This window comes from Molothrus ater, chromosome 4 (assembly GCF_012460135.2).
Source record: "Molothrus ater isolate BHLD 08-10-18 breed brown headed cowbird chromosome 4, BPBGC_Mater_1.1, whole genome shotgun sequence".
In the NCBI taxonomy this organism is placed as follows: domain Eukaryota; kingdom Metazoa; phylum Chordata; class Aves; order Passeriformes; family Icteridae; genus Molothrus; species Molothrus ater.
The window spans coordinates 66,828,887-66,851,767 of NC_050481.2; the positions used below are offsets into that span (position 1 = coordinate 66,828,887).

A 22,881-nucleotide genomic window follows, 5' to 3' on the forward strand; every position below is an offset into this window, starting at 1 on the left:
TGTTTAAACAGGAGACTTAAACAGCAGGAGCAAGTGGTTGAAGTCTTGTTTTATTCAGCTGACAAAGTGGCAAATGATTAATGGCAGGTTACAAACATTATTTTGGTTCGATCACAAGCCCACTTGGTAAAATGGGGAAACATTAATTCTTACAGAAATTGTAGGGAAGCTTCCTGAAGCTGGTTGTCATGACAACTCAAAACCAACAAAAATACAACAGATGGTGAAATTAAATACAGTGCAAGGAAACAAGACGGTACCCGTGCTTTGATTTACTGCTTCCAGCCCCTGCCAACAGCTCTGTTTGAACCCTCAGGAGATCATGGGATTTCTCTCTGGCCCAGAACAGCTGAACTCTCTCCAAAGCTCCAATCCTAGCTCACTGCACTTGAGTTGTTCCCAACCCCACAGCACTGGCATACGCTGTCAAGATATCCACGATCTGTTTGGTTTCCAGGGTCATCCGCGCTTCCGTGAGCCAGTCGTGCGCCACCCTCCTGGACTCCCCTCGTAACTGGTTGACAAATTTGGCCGCCAGCTCCAGATCTCCGTGCTCGATGCAGTAGGAGGCGTAAGACAGTAACTTAAACGTGTCGAGGTCGTCGGGGCTGAGCTCGGCCGGTGGCTTCAGCTGCTGAGGGTGGAACACCAGCAGCGACTGCAGGTAGGACAGGAAGTACTGGTACAGGCTGTTCCTGGTCTCGTCGATCATGGCCACTCGCTTTGCCAGTTTTTGGACAGTGTGGAAGCGCGCCCTGAGGGCCTCCTCGCTGTACACGCCCCGCGTCAGGGACTCCTGCGGCAGAGCTGCTGTTAAGGCTTCCGTGAAGGCGTTGTCAGCACAGCTGGCCTTGATGGCCTTCACCGCGCTGCCCAGGGGCTCCGTGGGACTGTCCCCCGTGCCTGACCTCATGCAGTATTTGAGCGCTTCCACTGAGAGCCACAGCTGATGCGCCTTCCTGGCCTCCTCCTCTGCTACTGCGTGACCTGCAAGGGAACCCGAGAAGGGGCTCTGAGGTGGGCACGTGTGGCTTTGAGAACAAGCAGCAAGAGCCATCCCTCTCCAGCCTCTGCTTTCCAAAGCAGCCACCCCCCCACTCAGCACATGCTCTAAAGCAAGTCTGTCCTGTGATGGTGTTCGCAGGGGTCTTAGGATGAGGGAAGAGATGAGGATCTGACTTCATGTTTCAGAAGGCTTAATTTATTATTTTATATTATATTATATTAAAACTAAATATATATATTTTTATATTACACTAAAAGAATAGAAGAAAGGATTTCATCAGAAGGCTAGCTAAGAATAGGAAAGGAATGATAACAAAGGCTTGTGACTGAGACAGTCCAGACAGCTGGGCTGTGATTGGCCATTAATTAGAAACAACCACATGAGACCAATCACAGATGCACCTGTTGCATTCCACAGCAGCAGACAATCATTGTTTACATTTTGTTCCTGAGGCCTCTCAGCTTCTCAGGAGAAAAAATCCTAAGGAAAGGATTTTTCATAAAACATGTCTGTGACACTGTCCCACAGCTTAGAGCCAGAACAAGGCAACTTTTGAAAGAACCACCTTGGACTTTGCTCATCTGGGATTTGCTGGGTGCTCAGCAGTGTGAGCTACATGCCTAAGCCTGGGTTTAGATGCCCAACTTTGGGCAAGGGGCATTTGGGGAACACAGTCCTTAAAGAAAGAGGAATTCAGTGCTCACTCTCAACTGCTTGCTCAATTCCCTTCAGCCTGGCATAGGCAGTGTTTATATCCAAGGTGAAGTTGTCAAGTTGTTCCTGAGTAAGGCGTCTGAACTGCATCTCCTGTTCACTGAGCTTCTCTGATAGGTTCTGAAAGTGCAATACAAGTAACAGAAACAGCAGGTTAATAATATTTACCTTATTTTAAAGACATTTCTATAAATCTGTTGTCCTTGTTAGGGCCAATGCATACAGTAAATACAGTATACCGGTAAGAAACCTTACTGGGGTGAATTTAATAGTTACTGCAATTGTGTCAAAAATTTATCACCTACAGCAAAAGCTTTTCAGACAAATCTGAATAAAACCTAGACACTGAGTCACTCTGTATCACCTCAAGGTAAGCTTGCTTCCCTCCCCAGCTCCCATTTCCATCCCCTGGAACATGTTTCAGGACTTCTGTCATATGAAACCTGTGCTTTGCAAGGGTTTAAATATCTTTTTAATTCCCCTGGGGACTCCTCTCCCTTACCTGCTCAAATTCCACCTTTAGATCCTGCTCCTGGATCTTCAGGACGTCTCTGAGGTGGTCGGTGTGGGCAGCAGCCTGGCGCCGGAGCTGGGTCCGCATTTCGCTCTCCATCACCTCCCGCACCTCCTCCACCTGCACACACACACACACGAGGGTGCAGTGCAGCACCAGTGCTCAGCTGCCTGTCACACACTGCCACAGCATCACAGCAGTGACTACTGAGGGCACATGTCATAGCAGTGGCACTGACAGAGCCTCTCTTTCAGCTTAAAGACCTGCTGAGGTCCAGTCTGACAGCTGAGCTTTTTCCTAGGGATGTTAAGGAATTGATTTGTGGTTCACCATGTCAGTAACTGCTGGTTACTCAGTAGGCACTTAGTGCAGCTACCCAAGTAATATATAAGAAATACAGTAACATGTCAAATCAAACACTCAAACACTTTTGGAGCTGGTTTATAAACAAGCTTCCAAACCAAAGAGACTTTACCTTTTCCCTGTGTAGTCCTATAATGGCCACACAAGGTCAGATCAAACACTGAAATTCTCAGTGAGGGTGTTGAGGCACTGGCAGAGACTGCCCAGAGAAGCTGTGGCTGCCCCAACCCCTTCCAAGACCATGTTCAATAGGGCTTGGAGCAGCCTGGTCTAGTGGAATCTGTCTCTGCCCATGGCAGGAGGTTGGAACAAGGTGATCTTGAAAATCCCTTCTAACCCAAATCATTCTAGGATTTCTTTTGACCCAGTAATCCTATCTCCAACAGGAGCCAAGTAACTTCACAAAGTCATTCCCTGTCTCATTTCACCATTCTAACTTTGCAGCATTTTCCTTGCTCAACATCTCTTGACAGAACAGAGGACACAGTCTCAAGCTACATCAGGGAAGGTATAGGTTGGATATTAGGAAGAAATTTCTCACCAAAAGAATAATAAAGTACTGGAATTCTCTTCCCAGGGAGGTGGTAGAATCACCATCCCTGGATGTGTTTAAAAAAGACTGGACATGGCACTTGGTGCTATAGTCTGGTTGAGGTGCGAGGGCATGGGTTGGACTCGATCGATGATCTTAGAGTCTCTTCCAAGCTCATTATTCTGTGATTCCTTTTCATGTTTAGCTTGGGAGTCACCCATGTGAAGTCTCCCACTACCCAGAACATCCCAGTTGTCCCTCTGGCCTTTTCCATTAACTCTCTACCTTCTTTTTGACCCAAAGGTTTAACCAGGTGCTTTAGCCACTTTACCTTCCTCTCCTGTTCTAATTCAATCTCATTTTTGTGACGCTCCAGCGCTTTGGCCACAGCTGCCTCGAACGCTTTTTTATCTTCAAGTTTCTGTTTCTCCAGGGCGGCCTCGATGTGCTGCTGCTCGCGCACGCGCTGCTCGGCCAGCTCGCGGTTCAGCTGGTCGATGCGCCGGTGGGCGTGCGCGATCAGCGAGTTCAGGTCGTCGGTGGACAGCTGCCCAGCTGAAGGGAACACAGGCCATGAGGGAGGGCAGGGGAACACAGGGAAACTGCTGCAGGGCCCCCCTGCCTCCCACTCGAGTGCTCTGTGGCTCCATATTGACCAATGTGAGCTTGTTCTAGGGAAGGTCCCTGAGCACTTCAAGCCCTTGACCTGTGCTAATGCCCACCCGAGACCACTTTCTGAACTGTATTTTCATTCCAGGAGAGAAATTATCTTGGTTTGTTCCAAATTATTCCCAGCTGTAATTTACACTTCCATATCCATGTCACACTCAGAGACTGTCAACAGCTCTGTCATTTCTTGGTTTTTACACCACCACATATGTTCCCCTCTGCCAGCACACAGAGCAGCAGGGAATGTCACTGGGAGGGACAGACAGAATTACATTTTCTCTTCACCAGTCCTCCAGATGAACTGCTCCTAATCAGATTCCTTACCCCAGGTTTGGCTACTCAGAGGGCAGCACAATTCACAACCACATTGTACCTGGAACAGGAGGACCCAAGTATCCCTGCAGCATTTGGTGACCTGAGAAAGGCTTTATAAAAAGCTGCAGCTCATTTTGCACTGGCTGTCAGCTAAATCATCTGTATGGAAAGCTGGGACTACTTGGGAAAGCATTCCTGCAGGGTCTAAAGCAAGCAAGATTGCCCAGTCCTTCAGTCACCTTTGCTGTTGAGCGCTGGCCAAAGGACTGGCACAGCAGGACTTGGAGCAGTGGTGCTCACTGTCCAGCAGGAAAGCTGACCAGCAGCACCAAGCTCAGCTGTTGAGTGTAACAGGGTTACAAAAAGATCCCTTTGTGGTTTAAGCCAAGAGTGCAACATGACTGGAAAGGGTCCCAAGGCATACCTCAGCCTGAAATTTTCAAGGAATGCCACCTTTCACCCTTTGTTGATAACTGCCTGTAACTTAAAGCCATGCCCCACACAAACATAAAAAGGACAAAGAGATGTAACTTTCAAGGGACAAGAACAAGTGATAGTAACTCACCTAAGTCAGTTATCTCTGCAACAGAAAGAAGTTGGAAAAGTTAGTGCACATTCACTACAGCAAGGCAGTCATGCAAAAGTAAAATAGGAAACTAAGAGCTTATCTACAGTGACTCAAACATGAGACCAAGTCCTTAGGAATTCAGGAAGAATAGTATGTGGAGTATAAAAGTCTCTGTGTTACAGTCAAGATGTAGCCCAAGACACCCCAACCACTAAAACCACCCTTGGAAACCCATAGATGGACACTTGAGTTCAGCCAAAGCAAGGAACAGAAGTTTGAAGTAGGAAAGCGCAACAGGACACTGGAAATTTCAGCCTGACGTTTCTAGGGTCATACAAACAGAAGGAGTTGGTCAGGAAACAAAATCCCCAGTGGCAGTGAGAGTCAAGGACCCAACAAGTCTGTTCCATTCAGCAAGTCACACCAGTAAGAAATGGGGCACATGGAAGCCACCAGGAGCTTCCCTTTCCTCCTACAGAAGGGCAGTGATCACAAAACCCAAGATTTTGTCCTGTGCAAGGAAAGGCAGCTCTCCATCCCCAGGGAGCCTAAGTAAGTTGGGGGTTTTTTTTCAGAACTAGTAACACTCCAAAAGCAAACTCCACAAACAATTTGTTAATTTCAAATATTTTCCCCACATATACTGGGTGTGAGGTTGGCTGTTTTTTAAATGAAAACTGACCATTCCAAAGGTCTGGTGTATCCATTTAGCCAGGAAAATTATTTTGTGGACTAAGGTCCACATTCCTAAAGCATAAAGTAGCCTTAAGAAAATCTGTTGTAATTCTACACTGTATACTTCAAGAAAAATATTAAGGCAATACTGACACCATTTTTTTCAAATGACAGGTACTACTTCTATAAAAAAATCTGTAACTTGGAAATAAAGCCTTAACAGCTGCCTCTGAACACATCAGCTAGAAAAGTCTGAGATCACTTAGCACACTTATGTTAAACCCTGACTAGAAATATCTGTCAATCTGGGGTTTTTAGGGAATTAATTTCTTTGAACTACCCCAGACAGTAATTGTTCCATGGACATACCACATGAGGGCTCTTGCAGGAGCTCACCCACAGTAATGGTGAACACACACAATCCACCTCCTGCAACTCTGCTTGTCTTTAAAATGAAAGCAGCTAAGGTAGGAGCACCTGTGGCAAGGAGTGTGCAGGGAGCACTACTGGGGGGGAGCTGACTGTTCACTGCTTTTGTGCAGCACTGGCTGCTGCTACAGGTGTGTTACTGTGTCAGCTCAGAAATAAAATGTACTGGGGCAGGCAGGGTATAAACAATGAAACCTCTCCCTTTCAGTGATGATGTAGAAAAATTCAGGAAGTTCTTTATCACCCTGTAACAGCAGTGTTCTATAATATCTCTAATGACAAAGTTAACCAAGTACATGATTACTGATTAATACTGAAATTTGATTTGAAATCTCAAATGATCTGACTCCCTTCCTGAAATACCAGGGAGGGGAGAGATGTTCCTACAACCAATATGACATTTATCACACAAGAGCAACTTTCTGTTTTCTGATCTTTCCCATACAGCACAGATAGAACTGATTCTCTTCATAACACCTGCTTTAGATTATTTAATTGAGTTGTGAAATCATTTTCACTTCAGACCAACCAAATACTGTGAAAATTTGAGAACTGGGATGGTGGACATTGAGTGGCCATGCACAACAAACCACAGTGCAACGAGCACAAGGTGACCCCTCTCCAATGCCAGACTTACTCATCCCCTTCCAGCCAGGCTTCACGTCAGGGGTGATGCTGTCCAGCTCCTTCTGGAACTCCTCTCTGGCTTTGACCACCAGCTCATGGTACTGAGCCACAATCTTGGCCTCAGACTGTGCTGCCTGAACCTGGAACAAACAGGGGTGAGATTCATTTGTTTTTCAAGGCAAGAATTGAAATTGAAGGCACATTTCATTTAAAGCCAAGCCCTGGGATACTGGCACTTATCAACTCCCAGCCCAAACAAGGCAAACTCACCTGGGAGAGCACAAAAACCCATCCTGTGATATTAAACCTCTCTTACACAATAATTATTTGCTGGAAGTTTAACTAATCCATTTTGCCTCACATGCCCAGTGTAACTACACAGCCAGTCTGTAGCCTGGGCAGGACTAAGAGTATCTTAAATTCAGTTTACATCTTAAACATCTCCAGCTCCTCTCCTCTGCTCACAGCCATCATACAGGCCTAGTAAGCCATGCCTGTGATTGCTGCCATCCTCAGTGAGTTCTGATGTTCCCACTATCAGGCCATATTCACCTCAAACACACCTGATGAATTACCAGCTGTCCTGCAAAGGGAGATAAACTTCACCTTTACATTTCTTTCCCAATCTTCTGTGCAAAGTGATTTACCACCAAGTCATCAGCACACACACTGAACTCCTCCCTAACCCTGTGGTAAATTCCCTTGGAATCAAGTGAAGAATTACAAGTTGCCAACAGAAAGGACTGGGGGACCATCAAGCCACCTGGAGGCTCTTTCAAGACAGAGTTCAAGTTCTCATGAAGATCTTGCCATGTCTGATTACTGGCAGTATAACCAGCTCAAAGCCTGAGTATAGCTACAAGAGGATGGATTAATAGTTCACAATGCACTGGAATGGTCACAGCACTGAGCCTGTCTGAGCTCAAAAAGTGTTTGGACAACACTCTCAGGAACAGGATGGGATTCTTGGGGTGTCCTGTGCAGGACCAGGAGTTGGACTCAATGATCCTGGTGTGTCCCTTCCAACTCAGCATATTCTGTGATTCTATGAAATATCTCACCCCCTGCAGAGGATTTGGGAATGGGAGGTCTGCACAAGCTGCCAAGGAGTCCCCACTCTAGAGGCAATTATAAACAGTCTGAGGAAGCTTTACCTTTTTCACCACATTGTCCAAGTCCACAATCATATGATGGAGATTTTCTTCTGCAGCAACAATGTGAGGTTTGGCTCCTGCCAGCTGAGACTTCTTGGCCTTCTCGATGACACACTTTGTCTTCTCTAACTCCTCTCTGAAAAGAGAAACAGCTGCTGAGTGTAACACAGACAGGGCTTATCACCCAAAGAAAATTTACTTTATGTTGTTGGTATTTACAGGAACAACTACTGGGTAACTCTACTGGTGCTTCCTATCTACCAACTCTAAGATGCTTTAACTAAGGATTACTTTTTTCCCACAGCCTGAAACCTAAAGATGTCAGTGTAGCTATTCCATGTACAATGAGCATTATTTATACTGCAATTAGTATTCAGGATTTAGCTGGAGGGAAGATGGAAGTTCACTGAAAGGAGTTAGAATTAGTAAAACTAGAATTAGAGATTAAAATTAGGTTAGAATTATACAGCAGACATTTCCAGCACGTAACAGCAGCAAGGAAACATTTTTAACATAGATGGCTTACGCTTGCAGAAGTGTTTTGGACATGGTGACTGGTGGAGATTAATGAGGATGGGAGAGAATTTATAGGGCTCTGTAAAGATAGATTATGGGGTTTTGTAATTAGGAAAGAAATGCTTTCCTCTAGCACAATTGGAAATCAAGGAAAAAGTGAAAAAATGTTCCTTTTCCAAATCCATTCAAACCAATGGAGGTTTCCAATGACCTCATTAGAATAAGGAACAAGCTTTAAAATAAGTAAATTAAGAAAATAAATAAAAGCAAAGATATCCAGTAGAGCAATAGAGAATGAAAGCTGCTGCATGTGGGGTTTGCATTAGCTTTGTTTTAACAATGAAACCTCAATTACACCTCCCACTAATTTCAGTCAGCCCAGCAACATCAGAGATAAGGGAAGTTTATAATGTGATAGCAACCATGCAGCTTCAAGGATGATGTTACCCTCTCAGCCTCAGAAACATCAAAGGGTTTCCAAATTTATTTCTAACCTCACTACAAGGGCATCTTGGAGATATTGTTTGTCATTTTATTTCTGCTCCTTCAGTGCCCACAGACCACACTCAGGGCACATGAACACAGGTCATACAGACCCCAGGGTATGAGCAGTGCTGCCATTCAGAATTCAAGTTTTTCTTAGGCTTGTGCTCAGTAAAAATCAAATTGCTTAAAAGCAATTCTGTAGACACAGGGAACTGCCAAAGGATGCTGCAAGGTTTAAATTTTTCACTACAACTAAAAGAAGCTGGTGATGTTGCTGACTCAGTACAGAGTGCAGTCATGGAGTCATCCTCAAACAGTTTGGGTTGGAGGGAACTTTAGAGATCATCTCGTCCCACCCCTGCCATGGACAGGGACACCCTCCACTAGAACAGGTCACTCAGAGCCCCATCCAACCTGGCCTGGAACACCTCCAGGGGTGGGGCAGCCACAGCTTCTCTGAGCAAACTGTACCAGGGCCTCACCACCCTCACAATTAAGAATTTCTTCCTAATATCCAATCTAAATCTGCCCTCTGTCAGCTGAAGCCATCCCCCCTTGTTCTGCCTTTGTAAAAAGTCCCTCCCCAGCTATCTTGTATCCCCTTTAGGTGCTGGGGTGCTTGAAGGTCTCTCCAGAGCCTTCTCTTCTCCAGACTGAAGAAGAGATTTACAATACATTTATTATTAACAAAATTATTCAACAATAATACTAAAAAGACTGTGGATTTTTTTTCATCTTACTTGAACTTACCAGCACTCTGTTAGTATTAAGGAGATAAATCAGTTCTTACAAAGAACAGGACTGTTTCAGACTCTCTGCTACAGGGAGGACTTTGTGCACAGGCACCCAAGGTTTGCACATGTCAAATTAAAATGCTCATGGCTAATGTGTATTAAACCACCTTTTGATTTGCCATAAACAGATCATTCAATATGAACACAGGTGACTCCATTCTTTCTAGAAACACATCTGGTGTTTGCCAGCCCTCACATGAGCAATGGAACTTTTTACTCCAAGGCTTAAATCCAGCAACTCACTTGGCTTTCAGAAGGGCATCAGCAGCTTCATCCACGGCTCTCCTGCGGTCCTTGAGCGCCTCCTCCAGCGTGCGCCACTGCGAGGATTTCTTCTCCCCGGCATCCTGGGGAGCACACACTCCACATTAGGGTCACTGCAATCCCTGAACAAGGGGTACCCCCAGTGGGAGCCTCCCCCCAGCATCCTGGGGAGCACAGACTCCTCATGAGGGTCACTGCAATCACTGAACAAGGGGTACCCCCAGTGGGAACCTTCCCCCAGCATCCTGGGTAGCACACACTCCTCATCAGGGTCACTGCAATCCCTGAACAAGGGTTACACACTGTGGAAGCCTGGTCACTGAACATCTCCCTCAATCTGAGCACCATTCTTGTGTTTTTCAGCAGCACAGCTGGAAGCTTTACAACTGATTTTTCCCTTCCAACATTTTGGTTTGGTTTTGTTCTAATTCCTAATGGGTTTTCTTCCTGAGCCACAGAGCTTTATTCACCCAGAAGAGCTTACATGAGAATCACTGTATGGTGCACAAACTATAGTGGGGAAATCTCCACATGCATTACAGTACTGTAATACTTTAAAATTGCTTTTAAACTTAATACTTAGAGTACCATAATACTTTAAAGTTGATTTTAAATTAAGCTTAGTTATTAAGCTTAAAAGCAATCTCTTAAGGCAGTTATTTTACTAACTACTAGATTAAGTCTTGAGTGCTTGGTTGGTTGCCCATGTCTCTGCTAATTGATTAACAACTAAATTTTATCTCTGCTCCAGAACTCAATGGGCAGTGGCAGACCCACACAAACTCTGGCACGAGCACACCACAAATGTTATCACTTGTACATCCCCTTCCTATTTCCTGACAAGAAACAAACAAAATCCAGAAGAGGATGCTGGCAAAGGGAAAAAGTTCAGTGGAATTATTGGGATGGACAGCATGATCTTAAGTTGAGAATTAAAATAAAATTAATTAAAATACAGTATGAAAACTATTAATGCCTTAACTTGAATTTTCTTCCTGCAAAAAGAAAATAGAGGAGTTGGAAAAAAAAACCCAAACAACAAAATTCAAATTCAAAACCACTGTATTATTTGACTATACCACCTTTCACAAATGGAAAGGTGAGTTAAAACTGTGATAAAGGCATTGCAAGAACAGATTCTAAGTTTATTTTTAATTCAGATTGAAGTTTTGCTGAACACAATGAAAAAAAAAATTGCCCCCACTTGTCCAATTTACCTCAGAATCATCCATGGCATCCTTCAGTATTTGGGAATGGGCATTCACTGCTTGCACAGCTGACTCCTGAGCAGTGATAGCCTGAAGGGTTACACGAGCAGTTGTGTTTAGGGCTCCTTCTAGAGTTGCTGCAAGGGCTGGAAAAAAAAAGTTAAGTCAATTAAACAATAAAGAAAAGAACTTTATAATTAGTAAAATAACATGTTACAGCCTCTAAGTCTCTTAAATTACCTTCTATGATGTAAAAGGGCTGGGCAGTTTGGGAATTAAACAGCAGCCTACAGAAGATCACCAAAATGCTCTCCTAATTTGGAGCAAGGTACTGAGGAGAGCAAAACACCACCCAGTGGAAACCTCTCTCATGAGACTGCAGGGCAGTGCAGTATATCCCATGTTCACTTCTAATAATTCTGGAAACAAATATTCATATCTTCATTGAACCCTGAAGTCTATTCCAACCTCAATTTTTCCATAATTTTTCAATTCTCAGTTATTTATGAGTGGGTGGAAGAAGCTTCACTACCACTCCCACATCCAAGAGGTGTGTAAGGAGCTTAGGACTATAAAGCCAGTGCAATTCCACAGTTCTGTCCCATGTAACACACACAGAAACAGTGACAGTGTGGACTCACCTGATACCTTCTCTTGCTCCTCTTTGTCTTGCTGGGCAAGCCGGGCTGCAACTTCTTCTGGTGGCCGTTCTTTTACAGCATGGGAAGCTTCGTGTTGTTTTCCTATTCAGAAGTAAAAAAAAAGAGACAAACTGCTTAAGTGGAGAGTCCAAATTAGTGTACAGAGGTTACTTGTAGGGAAGTAACTTTATCAAAACTGATTTTTGTAGTTGGTATCACTTTGTAGATCTGACTTCTGCTCAAAACCATGCTGGAACTACCTGAAGGATTATATCCATATATACTACAAAGGCCAGTCTCATAACTTAAAGACAAGAGCATGGACACCTCACATGCCTTTGGAGATTTTCCACTGTCTAGTTGCAAAATTACACAAGACTCAGAAGTCAAAGGCAAAGCAAGAAGTGAGAAACACTTACAGAACCAAGGTTAAATTTCAAGTGAATCTCCCTTTTTGCTTTTTCTCAGTTCTCCTCTGGCATGCTTGCAGAGCCCAACAAAGGATGAGTGAGAAGGCTATGGTGGATCACAATTATACTCCTTGCCTACAACCACTAAAAATGCCTTTAAGAGTGAGAATTGACCTAACAAGATCAACAGCAAGTTGCATCTGAACTGAGGAGACAGCCCAGAGCTCTCAGCCTTAAGCTGCAACAAAACCCATCAGGTCACCTCTGAATAATGCTGATGTTACTCTGCAGCAGGTACTTAATCCTGGCATGCTTTCTATGAAATGTTCCTAACTAAAAGAATTAATATAATCTAATCTCATCATCTCAAGGCTGGTGTCTCTTGCAGAGTTTAACAATAAACACAGTTTTCCTCACGTGTCCCTGGGCAGAGATGCCCTACTGAACAGCAATCACAAAGCCACCAAGAGCAGAGGCAAACTGCAATGTGCAGGTTCAGTTCTGCACAAAGGCAGGCTCTGCTCTCGTGCTCACACCTACACCTGTCCCAGTCATCTGCAGCTCTCACTGTGCCCAAATTCTATTAACAGATGATGGAAGTTCTCTACACAAGGCACAGAAACTCACACCTTTCAACAATGACAAATACCAACACAGAAGCAAGACTGCATGCACATGAAGCTACAGGATTTGGGTTTTCTTCACTGTATTCACAAGGTTTTTGTCACCTTCTTCAGTCTGTATCTCCGGAGCTGGCACCGACACGGCTACCCCTGTTGCAGAGATGATCTGTGCTGCAGCCTTGCCTGCTGTTAAACACAGTTGCAGAACACACCAGTTAGTACAGCTGGGGAGATGGGCTCCATCTGCCACAGAACCATGGCCAGAGCATCTTCAGCCAGGGCCTGCTGAGCTGGTGAGGAGGGGTTAAACCAAAGCTGCTGGGAAAGGGGGCCCAGAAAAGGGAAGTTCACTTCATGGAGACATGGTGGGATGGCAACTGTGAGTGGAGGGTTGGAATGGAAGGATGAAGGCTCTTTAGGAAGGCCTGGCAGGGGAGACAAGGAGTGCAATCACCCTCTTTGTCAATGAAAACTGGAGTGCATGGAGCTCTGCCTGGGAATGGATGAGGAGCCAACCAATAATTTAGGGGTCAGGATTAGAGGGAGGGCAGGGATAGGTGACATTACATTGGGGGTCTGCTACCTAGGCTGCCTGAGCAGCATGACAGAGTAGAGAGACCCTCCAGTGAGGAAGCAGCATTGCTAAATAAGAAAAGAGTAAGTGACATCATCTCCCTGGATTTCAGAAATTTGAAGTGGCATTTGCCACTGTCTTGCATGACATCCTTATCTCTAAACATGGATCTGATGGATGAACCACTCTGTAGATAAGGCACTGGCTGGACTGCATGGTTATACTCAGGAGTTGTGGTCAGTGGCCCAATGTCCAGTGGACAGCAGTGAGAAGTGTGTTCCTCAAGGTCACTAGTGGGACCAGGACTGTTAACCTCTTTGTTAGTGACCTGGGCAGTGGGACTGAAGCACCCTCTGCCAGGCTTGCTGATGACATCCAGCTGAGCTGTGCAGTCACACATTGGAGGGAAGGGATGTTCACCCACAGGGACCTGGACAGGCTCCAGAGGTGGGACTGTGTGAGCCTCATGAAGCTCAACAAGACCAAGTGCAGCATCTTGCACTTGGGTTGGGGCAAGTCCAAGCACAAACACAGGCTGGGGGGAGAATGGATCAAGAACAGCCCAGGAGAAGGATTTGAGGTGCTGGTGGATGAAGGGCTTAACATGATCTTGTCAGGTGCACAGGCAGTCCTGAAACCACCTGTCCTGGCTGGATCCCCAGCAGTGTGGGCAGCAGGTCAAGGGAGCAGATTCTGCCCCTCTGCTCTGCTCTGCTCTGCTGAGGCCCCACCTGCAGTGCTGCATCCACCTCTGGGCCCCCCACACAAGGAGGACATGGAGCTGCTGGAGCAAGTCCAGAGGGGGGCCACAAAGATGCTCAGAGGGCTGGAGCCCCTCTGCTATGGCTGGGACAGCTGGGTGTGTTCAGCATGGAGAAGGCTCCAGGGACACCTTCAATTACCTTCCAGCTCCTACATGAGAGCTGGACATGGTCTTCTACAAGGGCATGGAGTGACAGGACAAGGGGGAAGGGCTTCACATTGACAGAGGGCAGGGTTAGATTAGATATTAGGAAGAAATTCTTTATTGTGAGGGTGGTGAGGCACTGGACCAAGCTGCCCAGAGAAGCTGTGGCTGCCCCATATCCCTGGAAGTGCTCATGGCCAGGCTGGATGGACTTTTGGGTCTAGTGGAAAGTGTGCTTGCCCTTGGCAGGGGGTTGAAATTAGATGTTTTTTAAGCTCTCTTCCAAACCATTCCAAGCTAAGTGCTATAATATAATAACAGGGCTATAAGACTTAATTTTCCTCTGTAGAAAAATATTAATTGGATATGGATGTTATTATTTCCAGAAGAAGATGATTTCCTGGATAAACAGCAACAAGATATTAGTTACACATACACAGAGCCATTAGAGATAAACATAACAAGACATCACAAGTGCTCCTCTCTAAACAAGCTCCATTTGATCTGGCTTTACAATAGCCCAGTAATTATCCAAAATTAAGTATCTTGTGCTTGCAAGAGCCTCAGAGTCCAGCACCCAAAGTTCTCTTCCTGCTGAGTCTCACATCTAAACTATGAAGGTTACTAATTCTTTATCTCAGATTCCAAATATCCTCTAAATTAAATAGATTTCTTAAAAAAAATAGGGGAAAGAAAAAGCTAAAGCCACTTTATGCAAATGTTATGACTTGGAAAGCAAAAAAAAATTAATTCTAAGAAATTCCTATATTTACCTTCAACCATTCAAAGGACAATTTTAATCTACTCTACCATATATGATACAGGAGATCATAAGGTCATTTGCTGCTTTGTACATCATTACCTTCTTTGTACATGACACTCTATAAATTTACCTCCTTTTTCCTCTGTAGGAGCAGCACCTTCTGGTTTGCTTATCTGAGATTTGGGAGCAGGCTGTTTAGACTCCTTCATTACTTCTGCTACAGATGAGATCTTCAGTGGACCTTGCTGTATCTTGAAAATTCAGAAATAAGAAATATCATCAGTTTTTCAAACAGCTTGGATTTCACCAATTCCAGTATAATGGAAAAAAACTTTCCCATATCCAGGTGTCTGTACCATAAATCTGAGCTTCCAAGTGCAATTTAAAACAGCCATCTAATGCCCTGACTTGATTTTTAATTCAGAACGAATTTTTATGATTTTCTCCTCTTCAAAAATGCAGGTAGAATTGTGGCAGTTTGCACTATAAACAAATATTTATTAAATTATGCATAAAAAACAGTTTCATGCCCCAAATATTCCAAGCACTTCTGAGTGTGCTGAATGCAGAAACCCTAAGTTTGGCTCCACTGATTTCCTTTTGAAAGGCTTTGGATGCTGGTGGTTGGGGCACACAAACACTCAAACACAGAGTATTGTGACATTTTATGATATTAATCCCTTAATATCCATTGTGGAAAGCCACAAGGCAAAAATAAAACCATCTGAGTTAGAGCCATGACTGGAGAGTTGATAACTCTGCTGACCAATCTGGTTTGCAAATTCCCTGGGAGGCACCAAGAGCTTGGATGATCACACAAACTATAGCTAAAACAAGAAGAGAGAAAATTTTGTTAAATAATATTCCCCTACTCATTAAGAACAGCTTTCTTAAAATTCAATTCAAAATATTTTGAGTTTCCTGAAGGCCAAATGGCTTCTGAAAGCTCAAAAAAGCCATGGCCAGAGCAGATTTTCAGTATTCTTGATTACTGGGAAGTGTTTCCTTTCACATGGAGGAGCAGAGAAACTTCCAGGTTTCAATTTCCAGAGTTGTGCCAAAGGCAGCATCAGATTTTCCTTTCTCCAGGGTAGTGCCACTAAGATTTCGAACCATGATGCTTATGCCTGGCTCTGTACCATTCAAATCTTTACTTATTCAAGAATGTTCTCAGTTTTCTTTAAACTAACTTCATTTAGAGTAAGTTTTGTAATTCTGCTACACCACTAACTACACTAAGCCTCTAGTAAAGCAGTTAAATTCCAGCCTGTCACCTGCCTCTCTCTCTCCCCATTCTATTTCTGAGTATAAGCAGAGCAGCTATTCAGTTGGGATTCTACAAGATTATTTTACTGCAAATAAAAACAAGTTTTACAGCCCACACACCACAATCATGAGATGGCAATGGGAAATGTACAAGCATCACTTTTGCAGCACCAAGTAAGAACTTGGTGGACTTCATGAATTTAAGGAATCATAATTCTTAAACTTTTAAATTCTTAGCACAAAGCAAAATTAATCAGAATTTGAAACCTAAGTGCAGACACTCTCTTCACAAACCAGAAGAGTGGATGTGTGGGGGTGGATGGGAGACACTTACTGGTTTCCTTGGCACTGGTGTGCTGGAAGGTGCAGGCCCAAGTGCCATCTCGAAGAGCTTGTCAGAGTAGGGAATGGTCTTCTCCACACTCTCCCTGAACTGTCTGTCATAGCTGGCATACAGGACAGTTCCACCTATCCCTCCACCCACAAACAGCAGACCTGCACCAATGACTTTGCCCACAGAAACACTGGGAGGAAAGAAGAGTGAAAGGGACGTAAATTACATAAATAAATAAATAAATAAATAAATAAGTTATATGGCAAACATCAAACACTTTGTGAGTTTTCAGCTTACAGCTGGGGACCACCACTCTGCTCTAGAACCTGCGCTAAATCACCTTCAGCCTGGTACAACACTGCTTAGTGACTAACCCAAAGTAAGATGCCAGCCCATAACTTCCATGATAAATACTGATCATCTTCATTTTCTTCATCTAAATCTGAGGGAACCAAACAAGGAACACGCCCCATGAGAACAGGATTTACTCCACGCAGAAATCCCACTGCCAGGAGTCTGCTCCCCTGTGAAAGCAAGGAGCAGCCCCCCAGGTGAATGCAGAACCAGTCCCATCCCCAGAGCAGTTACGTACCCGGAGTCCCCGGAGTGGGTGGCATATCCACGGTGCGGCCGCGATGGACGGAGCGAGGCTCTCACACAGCAACTGTTCTGTGGGGAGGAGGCAGGGTCAGCAGGGACACAGGGACATCTCCCTCTGACAGCAGCACTGGGCTCTGGCAGGGTCAGCAAGGACACAGGGACATCTCCCTCTGACAGCAGCACTGGCAGGGTCAGCAGGGACACAGGGACATCTCCCTCTGACAGCAGCACTGGGCTCTGGCAGGGTCAGCAGGGACACAGGGACACATCTCCCTCTGACAGCAGCACTGGGCTCTGGCAGGGTCAGCAGGGACACAGGGACATCTCCCTCTGACAGCAGCACTCATGGCTCCATTGCCACAGCCTCAGTGCCTCTGTAGGACAGCTGTGACCAGCACTACAACGTTGGACTCTTTCCTGGGAACACATGTGCAGCTTCCAGGTTCAGGGCTTTTTAAGAAGTCATGAAATTCTTTGAAAAATGAACTGAAAATTTGAAAAATGAGAAGGAATAAACCCCAACCCCAGCTTCTTTCTGCATTTATTTTGCTGATTTATGTGCTGGGCAGTACAACGGGGTTAGTTTCAGATGCATTTCAATGTCACATACTAGAATGGCTCAGTGTGAGTGGAGCAGAACACAACAACAGCTGTTGAAATGCTTAAAACTACTTTTAATTCTTAACATATGCAAGCATTTCTCCTTAAGCTTCCAAACTACTTTTAATTTTAAGATATACAAGCAATTCTCCTTAAGCTTCCAAACCAAGACCACTCCTTTAAAAGAATTACTAACATGTACACTTTGCAGACAGAAAACAGATTATAATATAAATTAAATTAGTATATGAAGAGTGATATTTTATTATATTCTACTTAACAAGATCCACATTACCAAGATTTTTATCTTCTCTGAAGGACTGGTTAAGCTACTCTAAGCCTACAGAAGAAAACATATTGTTGGCCTCAGAGGTTCTTTCCCCACATGGGAATTACTAACAGGGAAATACAGGACTCATGAGAAATCAAAGTACAAGGCACAAAAAGAACTTTTCCCACAGTTGAGATGTTTTGCCCAACAGGGAATTTTTTCTTTAAAAAAGAAAAAACTGGGAGATGCTTCACTACAACATAACCCCAAAAGACAAGTTTCTGTATTTCTTTTGCACATGGCAATAACATGCACAACTCTTGTGGTTTAGGTCCTATCCCTGTCCAACAGCACAGACAGGAAAAGGCAGGAACACTGCATTCTTATTCTTTCCACAAAGGCAGCCAAAACATTTTTAATTAGCAGCAGGAGCACATGTTCAGCAAGAGGAAGCCTGCTCCTCTTAGCCCAGAGACCTCCAGGAGCCCTCCCTGTGGGTGGTTTTCTGGATTGGGATGGATAGAAAGGGCAACAAAATAATAAATATATTCTGTAACATTTTTCATTTTCTGACTTGACTGCTCCAGGAGCACTTCCTGAGGCTTCACTGCTCCTTTCAAGGGGAATTTCACTAATAAAAGCCTCACAAATCATTTTGTTACCAACTTCTGAACCCACCTACCACAAATCATTTTGTTAACTTCTGAACGTGCTCCTGACTCTCAGCATGTCCCTGTTACACCATGAAGCACAGGAGGAGCAAATAATCCAGCATTATGCATACAGCTCAATCCAATAAAATGAGAAGGGAAAAAACCACTGATTTTCTATTCATCAATTCAGACTGAATTTCCAGTCCCTTCCAACACTTTGGGACTGTGCTATTTTGCCTGGTGCTCCCCTGGAAATGAGCCATCACTTCTGAGCTCCTGGCCAGGCTTTCTGGAGATGATCCCACCCTGCACCACTGTCACTCCCACATCCTTGCTCGGGCTGTCCCTGCCCTCTGGGCCAGCTCAGCCCTGTCCCTGCTGGCTAAAACCCCTGCTCACAGCTGCTGATGGCAAACACTGGACCCATCTGGCTCCACACCTTCAGCAAACATCAGTTCCTGCCCTCAGGATCAGGCTGTGCTCAGGGAGAACCAAGGCAGAGGAGAACACCTGCTTCTCTTAACTCAGCTTTATACACCAGGAGGGGTTTTTTGGAGGCATTATTGATTTTAGTCCAGATGATCTTCTGAGATCTCTTCCATGATTAACTGTTCTAGAATTAGCCAAATCCTAATTTCTATTTATTTTTCATGCAGATGAGAGGAACCAAAACACAGGCCCTCCATCTCTGGCACTGGGACTCTCACACATGTAGCAATGGGAGCAGTAATTAAACCCAAAACAAGCCCTCACCAACTCCATCTTTCAAGCCACTGCAACAAATTTCCACAGCCAGCCAGTGGAACAGCAAATGAAAATCTGTAAGTACCCAAGTTTTGTGAACAGAAGCCAAATTTTTCCTCTCACACATCCAGATACACTAATACCTCAAAAAATCACTGATTTTTTTAAAAATCAATTTTTAAATTGTTCTTTTTTGGCCACCATAATAATATTACTTGTATTTGCTGTACCACCATAATACAGAAATTAGCAGGTCATTTCTAATCTCCCCTTTGCAAAATTTCCAGGACTTTGTAAATTTTCAGGCCCCCGTCATTTATTTGTAATAATGCCTCAAAGAATTTTGGAGAAATTCATCACATGTGCTTTGCTGTGCCCTTCAAAAGGCAGAAATAAATGTCCTTCTGTCCTGCAGAAGACAGAAAATTCTTTGGAAGAGGCAGCATGGACACAGCAAGGATGCCCATAGCAAGGGCACTGCAGGGCAGCTGCTTCTATTTCTTCCTCCTCCAGCAACTCTACATAATTTTTGTTCCACTCAATTTTTTAAATACTTATTATTTTGCATTCATTACCCACTATTTAATCACCACAAGAATCATTTAGCAGGGCATATCACACCTTCACTCTGGTTAGTATTATGAGCCCAGTGATTTAGGGACATTTAAGGATATCCAAGTGAGCTCGCTCTGGCACAGTGCTCAGGGCAAGAGCAGCATGGTAGAACATCATTAAACAAATCAAATCTGCCCTGCAGGTTTATACTTTATGCATAATTTCAAATAACCATGGCCAGGACACACCATCCTCTGCTCATTCAGCTCCAGTTCACCCTCTCTTAGGCACCAGGCTCGAGTATCCTGATCCAGAATTTCTGTAACGTGGGATTTGTGCACTTCAACAGAAAGAGCAAACCAGAAACTTGAGAGATGTTTTTCTTCATTAAGACAGAGATCAGGTACAACAAGGACATCACACCACAGAACTCTGACTTCCCATCATTCAAGATTTCTGCCAAATATCACACACTTTTACTAAAAGCCCTGTTCATTTCACAGAAAACTTCAAAAATACTTCAATTAAGAGAAAAGTCTCTCTGCAGCACTGCACATGTAGCAGAAAACATTTCTGAGTGTTGAAGATCCCCTCCTCTCAAAGCCACTTCAATTGTTACAAGTTTAGTGATGCTCCACACACAGAGCTCATGGTAGGAAAGAATGAATAAAGAGCTCACAGAAAGAATGAAAGTAGGAAAAAATGAATAACAGGAAAGAGGGAAGGAAAGAATTCTTGAAGTTTTCCCAGTCTCTACCACCAACTCTCTGTTACAGATAACAAACTTCAGAGAGTGCTGTGGCATCTCTGTGTTTGCACAGTTCTTAGGGATAAATTCTGCCCTGCGAGGGTGGTGTGATGATTGCCCTGAGAAACTGTGGATGTCCTATCCCTGAAGTGTCCATGTCCAGGCTGGACAGGGCTTGGAGCAGCCTGGGATAGTGGAACGTGTCCCTGCCCAGGGCAGGGGGTTTGGAATGAGAAACCACTCTGTGACTCTTTCACCAAATATTTATAGCCTGATGACCAACTTCCAGCTGCAAAGCACCACCCTGGCTCTTCTGGAGCTGTACACTCATTCCAGACACATTCTGTTAAAGCCAAGCACATGCAAATAGCCTCGAGTGATAAATATCTGCCAAAGCCTGGTTTCTGTCTTCTCAACTTCCAGATGAAACTTTCCACAGCCAGGCAAACCCAGAGCCCTTTTTCAGTGGCCATCAGGTGACCAAAGGACTCTCCAGCCATGTAGAGCAGCAGAGGAAATGCAGCTGCTGCAGTGGGAAAGGCTGGAGCTTTACAGGGAAGAACCTACAGCTTCTCTTTTGGTAAATCGTGTGAACAGAGGGTAATGAACACCGGGTGGAAAACAGGATATAAAAGTGATCTAATCAGGTTATTTTTTATCAGGCAGCTGAAATACAATTTGGGGCCTTGATAAAAGAGTCAGCCTCACCTATAAATCCCTGTGGCTTCCTAAAGTTGGCCTACTGCTTTAAAAAGGCTCCAGAGCACATCACCATGCTTATCTCCGCTGATAAGGAGAGGCAAAGATCCAGAACACACAGCACGAGTCCCACGGGCACTTCTGCCCTCGGCACCGCGAGTTGTGTCCCACCGTGCGGACAGAAGGATCCCTGACACACGAGCGCTGCCATCACTCGTGTCCCCACGCTGCACAGCGGGGCGGGTCGGTCCCAGTCCTGCGGGAACCGGCCCCGTCGGGTCCGTGAGGGGCTGCGCGGGCGGGAGGCCGCGCCGGGGAAGGCAAGGTCACGTCCTTCCCGACGGGGAGCGCGCCTGCCGCCCATCCACGCGCCATCCGCGCGGGGCCGCCGGGCTGTGCGTGTCCCCACAGAGCCCCCGCCGGGCCCCGGGCCACGCCCGCGGCTCCCGGCTCTGTCCCGGGCTGTGGGCTGGCAGCAGCGGAGCGGAGCTGCGGGCCCAGCGCGGCCATGGCGGCCGACACTACAGCCCCCAGCAAGCAACGCGGCTCCCCGCCACCCATTAAGGACTAATAATCCCAGCGTGCTTTGCGGTGGTGCTTCATTCCGTCCCGCGCTGTGCTGCCGCGATGCACGCTGGGACTGGTAGTACACCCCGCCGACCAGCGCCCGCCCCCAGCCTCCGTTGGCGGCCGCAGCCGCCCGTCAAAGGCTGCGCAGCCAATCAGGGCCCGCGCGTGCGGAGTCATTCAGCGCGCGCCGAGCCGCGGTCACAGGGATTCCTCCCTCCCCGCAGGCCTGGCCCGGCCGCACCAGTCGCAGGGCTGGTCACAGTGGGGGTGGGTCGCGGGGCTCCCCCGGGGAACGCTCACCTGCTTGGCTGCGGCGAGCCCCGCTCGGCGGCACGCCCGCAGCATGGCTCGGAGCGGCGGCCGGCGCGGCCCGCGGGAAGGCGCCTTGCGCGGGTCCTGCCGGCGCCGCCTCCGTCCCCCCTTCAGCGGGCACTGCGCCTGCGCGGGGCGCTCCCGCCCCGCCAGGGGGCGGCCGCGCGTGACGGGTCTCGCGTGGCCAATGGGAGGGCGGGCACGGGCCGCGCGACGCCGGCGGGGCGGGGTGGTGCCCGCGCGCGGGGGCGCGTGCGCCGAGCAGGGGTCGCGAGCTCCCGGGTCCGTCCGGGCGCGGGCGGGACAGAGTACAATAAAATAAAAATCGCAGAATGGGTCAGGTCGGATGGGATCGCAGTTGGTCGCCTGGTCGAATCTCCCTGCTTAAGCAGAGCGATCCCAGAGCACGCGACACAGGATTGCAACCAGACAGCTCTGGGGTGTCTCCAGTGAGGGACACTCCACACCCGCTCTGGGCAATATGCCCCAGGGCTCGGTCACGGCACTGTGGGGAAGTTCTTCCGCACGTTCAGGTGCCGCTCCTGGGCATCAGCTTCTGCCTCTTCCCTCATACCCCATTGCCCGGCACCACCGAGCACAGCCTGTCCCTGCTCCGGGCACTGACAGTGTACAAATAAATTCGGACACTGACGGACATGGATGAGGTCTCCTCTCAGGTCTCTTCCCAAGGCTGAGCAGCCCCGTCTCAGCCTTTCTTAGAGTCCCCCAGTCTGAGTGTAACACAGCACATTTTATAGCATTTATCAACAATTTACA

General features: G+C 46.1%; 1 protein-coding gene across 4 annotated transcripts; it reads right to left on the reverse strand.

Annotated features, from left to right (window-relative positions):
• Window positions 1-29: 29 nt before the first annotated feature.
• On the reverse strand, window positions 30-22,206 carry IMMT (inner membrane mitochondrial protein). Of its 4 annotated transcripts, XM_036382923.2 has the most exons (15): window positions 22,093-22,206; window positions 16,945-17,021; window positions 16,353-16,542; window positions 14,883-15,003; window positions 12,614-12,694; window positions 11,476-11,577; window positions 10,844-10,980; window positions 9,606-9,709; window positions 7,567-7,702; window positions 6,423-6,552; window positions 4,679-4,693; window positions 3,461-3,684; window positions 2,223-2,354; window positions 1,711-1,840; window positions 30-987 (listed from the first exon to the last, which is right to left on the reverse strand). In XM_036382923.2, the coding sequence occupies exons 1-15, from the start codon at window positions 22,135-22,137 to the stop codon at window positions 380-382; spliced, it is 2,232 nt and encodes a 743-aa protein (XP_036238816.1). In that variant the 5' UTR covers window positions 22,138-22,206; the 3' UTR covers window positions 30-379. The 4 variants fall into 4 exon arrangements, with proteins under 4 accessions (XP_036238816.1, XP_036238817.1, XP_054370558.1 ...); XM_036382924.2 differs by lacking the exon at window positions 12,614-12,694; XM_054514583.1 differs by lacking the exon at window positions 4,679-4,693.
• Window positions 22,207-22,881: the final 675 nt, after the last annotated feature.

What these genes read in the sequence shown, in the direction of transcription:
- IMMT (XM_036382923.2), bottom strand. Translation starts at nt 22,137, where the DNA reads ATGCTGCGGGCGTGCCGCCGAGCGGGGCTCGCCGCAGCCAAGCAG. An exon ending in GGAGCAAGAGAAGGTATCAG is followed by an intron (nt 10,981 to 11,475) that starts GTGAGTCCACAC and finishes TTTTTTTTCCAG; the next exon opens with CCCTTGCAGCAACTCTAGAA. An exon ending in ATGCCATGGATGATTCTGAG is followed by an intron (nt 9,710 to 10,843) that starts GTAAATTGGACA and finishes TGTGCTCCCCAG; the next exon opens with GATGCCGGGGAGAAGAAATC.